Below are 12,769 nucleotides of genomic sequence, written 5' to 3' on the forward strand. Positions count from 1 at the left end.
TAACCCTTTTACTGCTGGATTACTGAGAGCTCAAAGCTTTTTCAGTAAGACTATATTGCTTTTTAAAGAAAGGTGTGAATTATGAAAAGGAGTCAAGAGAGGAATCTCAGATTTTTATCTCAGGTAACCCAGTCCAGTCTCCCCCTTTAAAGGGAGGAAAAGTTCAAAACATGGCTCTGCCAGGCTGCGTTGACCTTTTGATGGGGTCCAGATAAAAATATCTATTTGAGATTCTAATTTCTCTTAACGGCTTCCCACATAATCCCCCCTTTTCTTTAAATTAAAATGATTTATTGCACAGGAAAACTTTGAATAATGAAAGGAGTTATCAATTGGTTATAATCATCAGCTATAGCTGGATCTGATAGGATTTACAGATCAAATTGTTTATTTACGGCTCTCTACAGCCTTGCACATAGTGAGCATTGATAAAGGTTTGTTGAATTGGATGTCTGAGCCTTAGTCTCCAGAAACTCCATGAGTGACTTGCAAGGTTGGAAGGAGGCAGTCAGCTCTTCTTTTGCAGTTTGGTCCACTCTCAGAGTGTTAAGGCATAGCTAACTTGGCCTTGAATCATCTTTTCTGTGGTAGTGCTCACTGGAGATAGAAGAAGGCAGTCATCCTCCCACCTGGGTTTTTGTCCTTTGGGGATAATATAAACGGCACTTTGATTTTCTTCTCTCTATCCTTCTTGAAAGTTTTGCTCATCTCATCTGAACCTTATTTTTGGCATTTCTTTTAGTTCTGAAACCTCTTTTTTTATTTTGGCTGCCTCTCTTCTTGCCTAACAGAAAGAAATAATTGATGAATGCTGTTTTCCCTCAGCCAAGTGGGAATTTTAAAACGTTTGAACTATTTCAGTTGCTTAATATGGACTTCCCAAGTGCTTTTTACTCAAAGGAGGGGTGATGAGTGTGTGTGATTGACTACTGCTCAATTCCTGTGGCTATTCATTTGTTAAACATGTACAGAAACCATAACCCAATAGACTGAGTTAGTTGCTACCCAGTACTGTCTCCATCTAACCAATCGGTGACATTTCACATTACGGCCTACTAGAGTGAGAGCCCAATTTAGAATGTTGGGAACACAAAGACAATAGGACCGAGGCATCATCATTCTGTGAAGAAGTAAATGGTCTTTGCATAGCCCATTTTAACCACTGTATCCATTGAGAATAACAACATTTGTCTCCCCTTTTAGGCTTCAGAAAGATCAGTTCCTTGCGGAGGAAGAGGATGAAGATTTGAAGGAAGTGACTGATTTAAGGAAAATAGCTGCTCAGTTATTGCAACAGGAGCAGAAGAACAGGTATTCATTGCAATAATTAGATTTAAAGAGGAAGGTCATGTGGTCATAAAGTAGATGTATATTAAAGCTACAGTACAGTGAACTCCCTTTAGAAATTTTCAAGGGATGGACTATTAAAAGTGTAATGAGGAATATTTAGGCAAGTGTGTGCTTATGTGTGTGAGATTGCAGCTTAGAAATGTAAATGTGTCGTGGAGAGAAACTTTATGGATGAGAATTTTAAAAATAGTTTTTAGTATGTTTCAGATTCTTTGGATAACTTCTTATCCCTAAGTGAGAAATCAGAAATACATTCACAGATTGTGCTTGTATGTTTATGTATGTGTATGTATTTGTACATCTGTAAGATGTCACAAAAGTCTTAAGCGTAGTTTTAAGCCCTGATTATTTCAGAAGCAGAAATGCTACAAACTTGCCCACAATATCATTTGAAAGTTTTAGTGTTTAAATACCATTTACACTTACTTAGTTTTGTGAATTTGAATGGTAAATTTTTTGTTTTAACAAGAAGGGACACCCTGTCATTGTGCATAGCATTTGTGACAGTTTCTGTCTGGGTTGGCCTCTTCTGTCAACCGATCTAGCTCCATTAGACTTTTCTGGTGGAATAAAGGCAGAACCGTCACGTAGGCATCTGGGCGTCATTCTTTGGATGCGCTAAAGGTGCAGAAGCAGGGGCCACAGAGTTTGAAAATGAGTTGGCTACAGCCAGCTAGTGCCCAAGGCAGTACAGTAGGTAGGTTGGCTACTAATAAAAAAATGGAGTAATATTTCAAACGTTTAGAGAGTTAACTTTTCCAGTGTTGTTTTTTTTTTCACTTTGTAGCATTTATTCTTCTGAAGCTATTAAAGCTTAAACTTGCACTAAGACTAGGAACACCTTGTGTGTGTGTGTGTGTGTGTGTGTGTGTGTGTGTGTTTGTGTATGTTAGTTTCTATGCACACCTGTACATACAGAGACATACCTGAATGCACATACACATACATGTACATGCACGTGCATACACACAAACACCTTGTTTCCGTGTACGTTTGAATATGAAACAGAAGACATTTACTGTGTACCCTTACAAGAAATATTTTGCTAGTTTCCCTGTTGTTCGAGTTACAAGACTCAAAAAAGAATGTTCGAGCTCTTTGGGGCCCCTGTGAATTATATAGCTGGCAGGCTGCTGGGCTAAAACATTGTGCTGAGAGGTTGGCCTGCTGGGTTCCCATTGCTGTTCATGGCCACAGACTGTCTGTACCCCAGCCACGGGCAGCTGACTTGCAGAGGCAGGCCTTGGACGGCTGGGGGCCCCAGGAGGCTAGGAGTGGGAATCAGTGGAAAAGGAGCCAATTCCCACTCCTTGCTACTGTTAGGCTAGTTGGACCATTTCTTCATTCAGAGAAATTAGTTGGGAAGTCACTTGTATCCTAGGATTTTTAATGGTGTAGATGTAGAGCAAGCAAGATTGGGGACTCCTTTTTCCCAGTCAGAGCGCAGTATAATAACTCGCAAAGCAACAGTTTTGTTGTTGTTGTCATCACTGTCATTATTGTTTCTCTGAGGGGCCATGAAGTTGCATAGAAGACAGAGATCCGGCACTGAACCCTGACTTGAGGTCTGGCCTTTGACAAATATTAGCTGTGTGACCTTGGGCAAGTCGCTTAACTTCTCAGTGCTCCCTGAGGCAACTTTTTAGGACTGTAAGCTGCAGATGTGCCATTGTGTATCAGAAGAGGGAATTTCTTCACCTGAGGATTCTCTATACCAGTGATGGGCAAACTATGGCCTGCGGGCCAGATGTGGCCCCCTGAAATGTTCCATCCACCCTGACATTATTCCTAATATGACAAATACAATGAGTAGGATACAATACAGTGAAACTTCAAAAGGGTTGCCTTAGAAACAGACTGACAGAGGATCATTTCCTTTCCTTTGGCTCCCTCTTTAAAAAGTTGGCCCATCACTGCTCTATACCATTACAATCTTAAGTCCAGGCCCCAAAACACATTACCGTGTTTTTGGAATGGTGCAACCAAAGTGTTCCACTATTAATTGTATGGACGGGGATTCTGTCAAGCAACATTGGAAAGCTCAATGTACTGGGAGATGCTTTGGGCGTCCACATTCAAGACTTGAGCAATATAGTAGAAAGGACCCTAGTGAGTCTATTTCAAGCATTATATCTGTTAGTTGGATGTTTATCTCTTTCTCTTCACATGACCTGATCTTTTATACTCTAGAGCAAGGGTCGGCAACCTTTTTGGCCGTGAGAGCCATAAACGCCACATTTTTTAAAATGTCATTTCATGAGCGCCGTGCAGTGCTCACAGGCCGCTCCTGTAATGGTGCCTGAAAAAAAATGGACTTTATGGCTCCTGCAGAAAGAGCCATACGTTGCCGACCCCTGGTCTAGGTACTCTAGGGACTGCATGGCAAGTTTCTAGTTATTTTTTTCCCTGAGAATTAATATAAAAAGAGCACCTGCCACATTGTCTTCTATGTGGCATACTCATGTGCCATATGCACAGTTAATTGGAATATCAGTCTTTGTTAGAAAGTAATCTCTATTTGGAAAGTAGCTTAAGTAGAAGAAATTACTTTGGCTGTTCACATGACCGGAAAAGTTTGATGCTTCTACTATTACATTTCCTTATGAGATGTAAAAACTCTTAATTATAAGATCTTTTCACATGTCTTTCACTTAATATTAAAAGCTAATCCCATTATGCTATTTTCTAAGAGGATTCAAAATATTAAAAGAATTGACTGGTATAAGACCAGTCACCCGGCGAATTTATTAGCCTGGCTAATTTCTCACAATTTACTATGTATTTAGAAAGTTAAATAGGCATGGACAAGAGGCATTGTGGGGGAGTGGAAAGAGGCCTTCATGTTAGGGAAGCCTCATTTGTAGTTCTCCGTCTGACTCACTGTCCCCCCTGCCTCTGGCAGCTCTGGATGGATAGAAGCTCCAGATGTGTTGCTGATCCCCACTGGTTAAAGAAGTTTTTTATACCAATGAAATCAAAGGCACATTCTCCAATTCTTTTTAATTGCCCGTACACAGTTTTGTTGGTGGCCAACAATGGAGCAGAGTTTAGGTGATTAGCTTTGGAGGTCTGGTGTTTTGTCGCCTAGACCTTCCCTTTCTTTTGCTCTGAATAATTGGCCCTGCTTACTAAGGTTCTGGTAGATGCTTGTGTTCTTGGCTTCTTTCTATAAGTTGGATGTGATTGCAGAAGCTTAAAGTGAGCGTGACTATTAAAAGCAGGGCATGGCACAGAGACATTGGTACAGTCTCTGCCTTCTCCATTTTCACTCATTAGCATTCTTTTTTTACCTTCCAGGTTTCTCCTCTATAGGTCCAGAGGTTTTTTACAGCAGAAATGATCTTAATGATCTTCCAAGCTGCAGAGAAACAATCAAAATTGTAATAGTTTTCTTTTCAGATCTCATTGTAGTCTCATTTGTTTTTGTCATCTTTACATTCAATCAGAAATAATTCTTCCTGTCCCATGTTCTCTTGGCTCCCATGGTGCATTGGCTATAGGTTACCTTGAATGTTTATTTTACTGTTCATTGACCACCCTCTTCGTTTACAGGGAAAATCAAGGTAATCCTCGAGAGCAAAGAATAGCAAAGATTTGGAGATTAATTGAGGAAGAGATTTTCTTTCCAAAACTCTGCTATTAAAGTATATTTTAAAATTGGGCAGGAATGTGGCACAGTGTATAAATCACCAGGCCTGGAGTCAGGAAGACTCTTCTTCCTGAGTTCAAATCTGGCCTCTGTGACCCTGAGCAAGTCACTGAACCCTGTTTGTCTCACTTTTCTCATCTGTAAAGTGAACTGGAGAAGGAAATGACAAACCACTCCAGTATATTTTCCAAGAAAATCCTAAATGGAGTCATGTCATGAAGAGTCAGAATGATTGAACACTACCACCACCACCACATTTCAAAATCAGTTTTCTTTTATTCTCTGAGCCATATGCCAATTAGTTGGTTCCTAAAGGCATCCAGAAGCTTCTCAGATGACATGGAGATCCTGCCAGACAATCAACAGTTTTCATTAAATAAACCATCAAGTGGGCATTTTGTAATTGGATAATACTGAATTAAGAGGCAAAGATCTTAAATAATAAAAATCTGAAGTCTCCTCTCCCTTCTAACCACCCCATCACAAGCCCAAGATGCATAAAATAGTTTCTGAATTTTTTTCATGGATTGAATTTATGTTCTATCCACTACTTAGGTATAATTTTCTTCTAGAAATGCTCTTGGGGGCAGCTGGGTAGCTCAGTGGATTGAGAGCCAGGCCTAGAGACGGGAGGTCCTGGGTTCCAATCTGACCTCAGGCACTTCCCAGCTGGGTGACCCTGGACATGTCCCTTGACCCCCATTACCTAGCCCTTACCACTCTTCTGCCTTGGAGCGAATACACAGTATTGACTCCAAGATGGAAGGTGAGGGTTAAAAAAAATTTTTTTAAAATAGAAATGCTCTTCATTTTGTCCCTTATGTCTAATCCCTTTTCTTTAAATTCTGTGCATATCCTAAATTCTTGCTACACCTGCATTCAATATCAAAGTTCATTTGAAACATTATTTTTGCTTGTGTTTGAAGCAGTCATTTAAAAAACATCAAAATTTTCCTTGAGATTAATTTGGTAAATTAAGTTCAGCCTTTATAAGAAAAATTTCAGTCTTTATAAAAAAGCATTCAGTTTGCAAACATTTTAGCCAATGTATCAAATGTTCCTCAACCTTACTCATACTTACTATTATCAGAAAAATTATGTACCTTAGGGCCATCAGCAAAAGGTGAAATGATATTGCCCTTGCGTGCGCCTGTGTGTGTGTGTGTGTGTGTGTGTGTTTTAAAGCATGCCACCTGTCACCATAATTCATTTGATGCTCTTAGCATTTTGTTTCCCTTTTGAAAGGAATGATTCTCATACATTTGGGTCTGTGCAAAATATCAGTCCATTTGGCCAGCCTTATTCCCATGGCGTTTTCAGTCATGCTAATTTATTCAATAGCATAGTAATTCTTTTATATGTTTCTGATTTTTTCCATCTTTTTATTTGATTTTTAGACAACATGAAAGTTTTGACTCGTTTTGGAAAGGAAATGGCACTAAGTATTGTGTAAAAGAATTCAAAAATGAAAGTCCCGTAATTGAAATGAAGAGTCACAGAGATCTATGATTGAACTTTCCTCAATATTTGAATTGACTAAGCAGCATTGGCTTGGGTTTTGAGGTCTAGTGGTGGTTATGGGTATAGCTATTTCCTGTGTCTTTTAGAAGTTCTCATGAAAATTTCCATTTGAGGGTCATCAAATTAACTTCTGACTTGCTGTAACTAATCACTCAGTTCTTTCTACTCTTGCAATCTCTCCACTCTTCTTTCCTTGCTCTACTAATGACTTCCCTGTCCTCTCCCATCAACATCTTACTTCTTCCATCTTTGGGTTTGGTTGATGTGCGGGAAATGTGAATACAGACGGAGACCTTTAAGTTATAGAACATCATTCAGTGAAAAACTCTTCCAGAGGACCAGAGCAGCAGGACGCGCATCAAGGTATCTCAAGTTTGTGAAGTATTCCAGGGCTATTGTCATGCAACTGATTGTCTAAAACTCTTGGAAGTAGGCTTTTGCTTGGAACACTGCTATTAATTATGCAGGGATCAGTGACGTCCTCTAGCGATCAACATAGCCCGATGGCAACTAATCAATGTTTAATGCCACTAGTTTCTCTAGGTGATATTATTAAGGACCTTAGAATGTTGAGCAGAGAAGTGATATTTTCCTAATAAATTTAGATAGTTCACTATTTTTATGCTTCTATATTTACATGATCAAATGTCATGTAGCCTGATTGTATATATCAGCACAATCAACTCTAAATTATATGTTTCTAGACGAGAATAGAGATATGGCTAAGACCTAATATGTGATGCACATATCGTGCATGTTTTGGTTTGTGTCTGGAATATAGTCAAACCTATATGTATGTATGTGCCTATATAGTCCGAAGTTTACCTTCTATACCCAGCCATAACTACTTCCTAACTATGTCTTGGTCCCAGCAGAGTAGATGGCAATGGGTAATAGATCCTTGACTCTCTTAAGTAATAGGACAATATTACCCATTCACACTTAGCTATATTCCCACTCCCCGACTCTTTAACCTCCAAAACTACCAAAGGGCCATAAGAAGAAAGCTAACCTATGGGAGGTAGCCCTTTTTCCATTTTCATGATGTGGCTGCTCTGAACTTGGAATTAGGAGAGATTGGGTTATTAGTCCTGGCCAATTCTCTCACTGACTAGCTTTATGACTTTGGGCAAGTCACTTCTTCAGTTTCCCTTTCTATAAAACAAGGGGGGCTAAGTGATCATTGATCTCTAAGGTCCTTTTCAGCGGTACAATTTTATCATTCTAAATTGGTCGAGAAGCCTTTCCTTTGTGGGTTTGATGTCCAACACATGGTTAATTATTGGGCTAATTATCACTTATAGTTCATTGTCTAAATTGACATCATTTTGGATTAGTCCTCATTAAGGATTTCAAAGGTCCTTAAAATGAACATTTATTTATTTTTTGAATTCAATTTTTTTTAGTTCAAAAATTTTATTTAATTGATTTAGAATATTTTTCCATGGTTCCATGATTCATGTTCTTCCCCCACCCCCATAGCTAATGAGTAATTCCACTGGGTTTTTCATATGAAAATAAATATTTGAATCAATGAAGTTTATCCATAGTTGGTTTGACAGGTACGAAATCACCCTGATGTCCACCAGTAAAACCTTGGGCTTGTTTATGAAGGGATCTAGCTTGGAAATGACTCCTCTGATAACCCTCCTTCCAATGGGCAGTTCCATTTAGGGCCTTCACCCTGGAAGTGTTGTCCCTCTGCCCACCCCCATTTTAGGTAATTGACACCTAAAGATTTTATCTAGAAACCACTTTTAGCTTTTAACTGTTCTGAACTCTGAGACTTGGCCATTGGGTTTCTGTAGCACTCAAAGTCCTTGTTGCTTAATAATCATATTGTGCTGGAACAAGGAATTGGAATTTAAGTTAAAATTACTTTAGAGTAACGGATAGAACCAGTAAGTTTCAGGTAGGAATTGATATGAAGCCAAAAAGGATTGCCCACGTGACGTTACAAGTCTAGCCTCTGTTCTCTTCTTTTGACTCTTCATCATCATTTGGTTATATTTCAAATTGTAAGAGCATATATTTGTGTTGAGAACTAAGTTTGACTGTTAAAGCTGCCATAAGCGGTGAGGTTTATTAGTTTGCTGTCAGCATTTTTGACTGTGTATTGGCTCTTTCTGCTATCACATGTGTATGCTGTCATTTCCTTTATATTGCAACACATTCTAAATCAGTCATGCTAGCACCTAAAACATGTTTTCCTCTCTTCTATCTTGGAAAATTGGCTTCCTCAGCTGGAATCGGTAGGTACACAAGGGCACCCTGCTAGGAGAGGGCATAAAAGGCTTAAAAGGGGGGACTTGTTCCAGGCAGAGTTGCATGAAAGGCTCAGTGACCTCGTTCCTTCTAAAATAGCCACTGTCATTAAGAGCTGCTCTTCTACATGTTCTTTCCAGACTTATTTCCCAGCCATTTTCTTTGGGACTTAGCTGTATCTGAAAAGTGTTGTTGATGAGATTGTGCTCTAATCATCATAAATAAACCTCGGTTTCTCGATTTGTTTCTAGACTTCTTAATCATTCATCTTCGGTAAACCCCAGAAACCGACCTAAGCAAACGGTGGAATTTGACAAAAGGTATAGAACCATGTCTGTGCTTCTTTCTTTATGATCAGTCTGCTTTTTTTCTGTTTGTCTGTTCACTGGTGGCGGGGCGGGGCGAGTGCAGGGAAGTGTGTTCACAGCCCTCTCCCGAGTTTTGGAGGTGTGGTCCTCTGCCCAGGTCAAGGGAGCCTCTTTTCCCCCACCCCACCCAGGACAAAAATCGCTCGTCCTGGAAGTTGTGAAGTTGTTTCCTAAATGGTTTACCAACTGGTCTAGCAGATTCAGAAGAAAAAGCATGCACGGCATGGGCTCGATAAGAATGCTTCGTGATCGTTCTCCTTCTGGGCTCCTGCGTGCTGTTTGACTAGATCAGTGGAAAGAAGTTCAACTAGTCAGGGTCATTTTTTCTTCCTTGCGAACTATGCTTACTTCTTTATATCCATCTGGATAGTAAGAAGAGCTCCATTTATATATTGCTTGAAGATTCCCAAAACAACTTACATATTTTATCTTTTATACTCCTCTCAAAAACCTGTGAGGTTGGTGTTATTATTCCTGTTTTACAGATGAGGAAACCGAGGCCGAGAGAGGCTAAATGACTTTGCCAGGGTTACACTGCTAGATAGTGTCTGAAGCAAGATTGGAACTTCATTCTTCCCAACGCTGAGTCCAGTGCTCAGTGCACTCTGGTGCCTCCTAGCTGCCTGCACTTTTACACTAGTTTTGCTCAATCCTTTTGTTTGTGTCCATAGCCTGCGTGGAAGACCATGGTCTGCTAGAAGACCACGCACCTTTCTTGAGAATCTGCCTGGCCAGTGAAGCTGTACTCTAGGGTTGGGCCTCAGGATGTGTAACTTAACTGTCCTGTGGTTTTCCGTGATGCTAGGAATAAGGAGATTCATACCTGCAGAGAGGGGACAGGTGAGAAGCAATGGAGATGGGTGCAAGTAGAAGCGGCTCTGCTACTACTGTGCAAGTGTTGAGGACCTTTAAAGGCCCAGAATCTACCTAAACATGAGGAGTCACTTATAAAGTGCTGATGGTCCCACCTATTCACATGAAATATATATTGCTAAAAAGCATCACAAATAAACACAAACTGACGAGTCTTATATCTTTGGACGTCTCCAAAAGTACTTTTAGATTGACAAAATTCATTTTAATTTGCTTCCTTTCATTTGTTCACTTCATAATTTTGACCTTCTAGATCTCTACTGATAAGTCTACCAGATGCAGGGATTTTGTTTCTATGATAATATTCGATAGAAGAGTCTGCATTCTAAGATTCCTCCTCTGTGCAATACAGTGGTTGGATTTCATAGGATCACTGTTGTAGAGTTGGAAGGGAGTCGAGCAGCGTCTGCTCTTTCTTTTTATAGACCAAGAAGTTTAGTAGGGGGTTAAGACTTAACCTGAGGTCATGCAGATAATCATCTTCTGAGGTGTAGGATTTGAACCCACAAAATCTGGATCTGAGGCCAGATCTGAACCCAGGACTTCTGACTCCAGGCCTAGTGTTCCATAGACTCCTTTTTCAGAGTAATATTTTTACCTGCATAGAGTAAATGCATGCAAGGAAATAAATTATGTTGAAATGCAATTATGAAAATATTTTTTAAAGTTCCCGGACTCTAGATTAAGAGCCCCTTCTGTGGATGGGGGGAGTGAACGTTTGGTAGTAAAATTAATTTTATCATATGTGGAGTTGTCAGAATGCAGATAATCGAATTTCTAGCCAAAATTACGGGTGCCGCTATTTGTTTTAATGCGGTCTTTGGACACTGTGAAATTTCGGCCCTTCTGATTGTTTGCTTTTGGGGTTTGTTATTCTATGCAGAGTTTATGAAATAGAATAGAAGAATAAGTGACTGGCTTGATGAAGTCCCTTTACTAAGGGACAGATGTGTAGTGGAACTTTTTCCTCCTTATGTCAAAACAGTGACTCTCCATTGCTCCTTTTTTGGTAGCCTAGAGTGTTGGCCACCATAGTAGCCGGGTATATCCGGTTATGAATTACAAACATTGGTATTAAAAGAGCCGAAGGGTGGGTGTATTCTTAATGCAGACGAGGTGTTTGCTTCAAGATTTTTTCACACCTCTTAGACTCATTTGTTAAGTGATCTCTCATTTTAAATAATAAGGATAATAATGATAATAATTGTGATAGCTAGGGCAACTAGGTGGCACAGTGGATAGAGTGTGGGTCCTGGAGTCAGGAAGGCTCATCTTCCTGAGTTCAAATTTGGCCTCAAACACTTACTAGCTGTGAGACCCTGGGCAAGTCACTTAACCCTGTTTGCCTCAGTTTCCTCATCTGTAAAATGAGCCAGAGAAGGAAATGGCAAACCATTCCAATGTCTGCCAAGAAAACCCCAAGTGGGGTCTTCAAGAGTCCGGTATGACTGAAAAAGAACTCTATAAGCACGATGCAAAATAGCTAGCATTTATATAGTACCTTCTCTGTGCCAGACTCTGTGCTAGGCACTGTACAGTCTCCTTTGGTCCTCACAACATTTCAAAACACCATCTTGCCTAGAGGTTGAAGCCCATCTCATTTTGTTTCTTAAAAGAAGGGAAAGATCTCCTCTTTGCCTAAACCTTGGTATCAGTCTTATGCTTTTGGGCTGAGGTATTTATTTGAGTAGTAGTTAGACTTGGTACAGCCAATTACAGCCCTTCTCCCCTTTCTTTCAAAATGCTGCTTTGGGGGGCAGCTGGGTAGCTCAGTGGATTGAGAGCCAGGCCTAGAGACGGGAGGTCCTGGGTTCAAATCTGGCCTCAGACACTTCCCAGCTGGGTGACCCTGGGCAAGTCACTTGACCCCCATTGCCTACCCTGACCACTCTTCCACCAAGGAACTAATACACAGAAGTTAAGGGTTTAAAATTAAAAAAAAAAGAAAGAAAGAAAGAAAAATGCTGCTTTGGGAGCCGCAGCCACATTTTTCTTCCTTTCCCTTCTCTCTCTTCAAGTCTGTCCTTTCCTACAAACCCTATCTCCTCTGGAAGGCACGGGGTACTCTCCTTTTCCTATAACCCTTCCCCCACAAAAACTCCTCTGGGGCCCTCCCCCCGAACACAAAAGTTGTCCTGTTTGTCCCCCAAGTGGATAGCTGGGGCAGTGCTTGGCACGGAGTTCTTCAGGGTCACAGTAGACCTGTGTACATGCTCATCAATGCAGGGAACTTGCTGTTTGAAAACTCCCTCTTCTCTGTGCCAGTCAATAACTCGGGGGTCATTGAGGAGCTGCCTGGGCCGATGGAGGCTAAGCTGCTTGTCTGTGAGGGCAGAGGAGAATTCGGATGCCATTCTCGTGCCTGGCTTCTTATCTGCTTTGTATCTCTGTCTCTCACTGCAGATAGCTCTTAGTTTAGAAATGCTTACCCGGCCCATTGGGGTGGTTCCTGGAGAGCATCATTTATTGTGAACTCGTGAGGTATTTATGGCAGTACAGATTTTGCCAAATCAGATTCAAAGGTAGGCCCTGGTACATTTCTGTAAGAATGTATTCATCAAAAGAAAATTCCCATCATAAAAATGGCGACTAAATAACGAAACGTGTGTTTACAAAATGTGCACCTAAAGAGACTTCCAAACATATTAACAAATTAAGATGTGTTTAATTTTTTAGTGTCTTGGCAGATGAAGTAAATTCTGCATTGTCACCCTTCACGTGGCAGGTAAAGATGAAATTAAAT

The 12,769-nt window shown here is 40.4% G+C and overlaps 1 protein-coding gene across 1 annotated transcript in view; it reads left to right on the forward strand.

Moving 5' to 3' along the window:
• The window catches only part of LRCH2 (leucine rich repeats and calponin homology domain containing 2), a 69,719-nt gene that overhangs the window by 35,943 nt on the left and 21,007 nt on the right, over positions 1-12,769 (forward strand). Inside the window, exons 10-13 of the mRNA XM_044682481.1 lie at positions 1,204-1,311; positions 6,806-6,883; positions 9,037-9,105; positions 12,703-12,751. Coding sequence (XP_044538416.1) covers positions 1,204-1,311; positions 6,806-6,883; positions 9,037-9,105; positions 12,703-12,751 — 304 coding nt within the window. The remainder of the gene's footprint in view (positions 1-1,203; positions 1,312-6,805; positions 6,884-9,036; positions 9,106-12,702; positions 12,752-12,769) is intronic.

The sequence above is a fragment of the Gracilinanus agilis genome, chromosome X (assembly GCF_016433145.1).
Source record: "Gracilinanus agilis isolate LMUSP501 chromosome X, AgileGrace, whole genome shotgun sequence".
Classification (NCBI taxonomy): Eukaryota; Metazoa; Chordata; class Mammalia; order Didelphimorphia; family Didelphidae; genus Gracilinanus; species Gracilinanus agilis.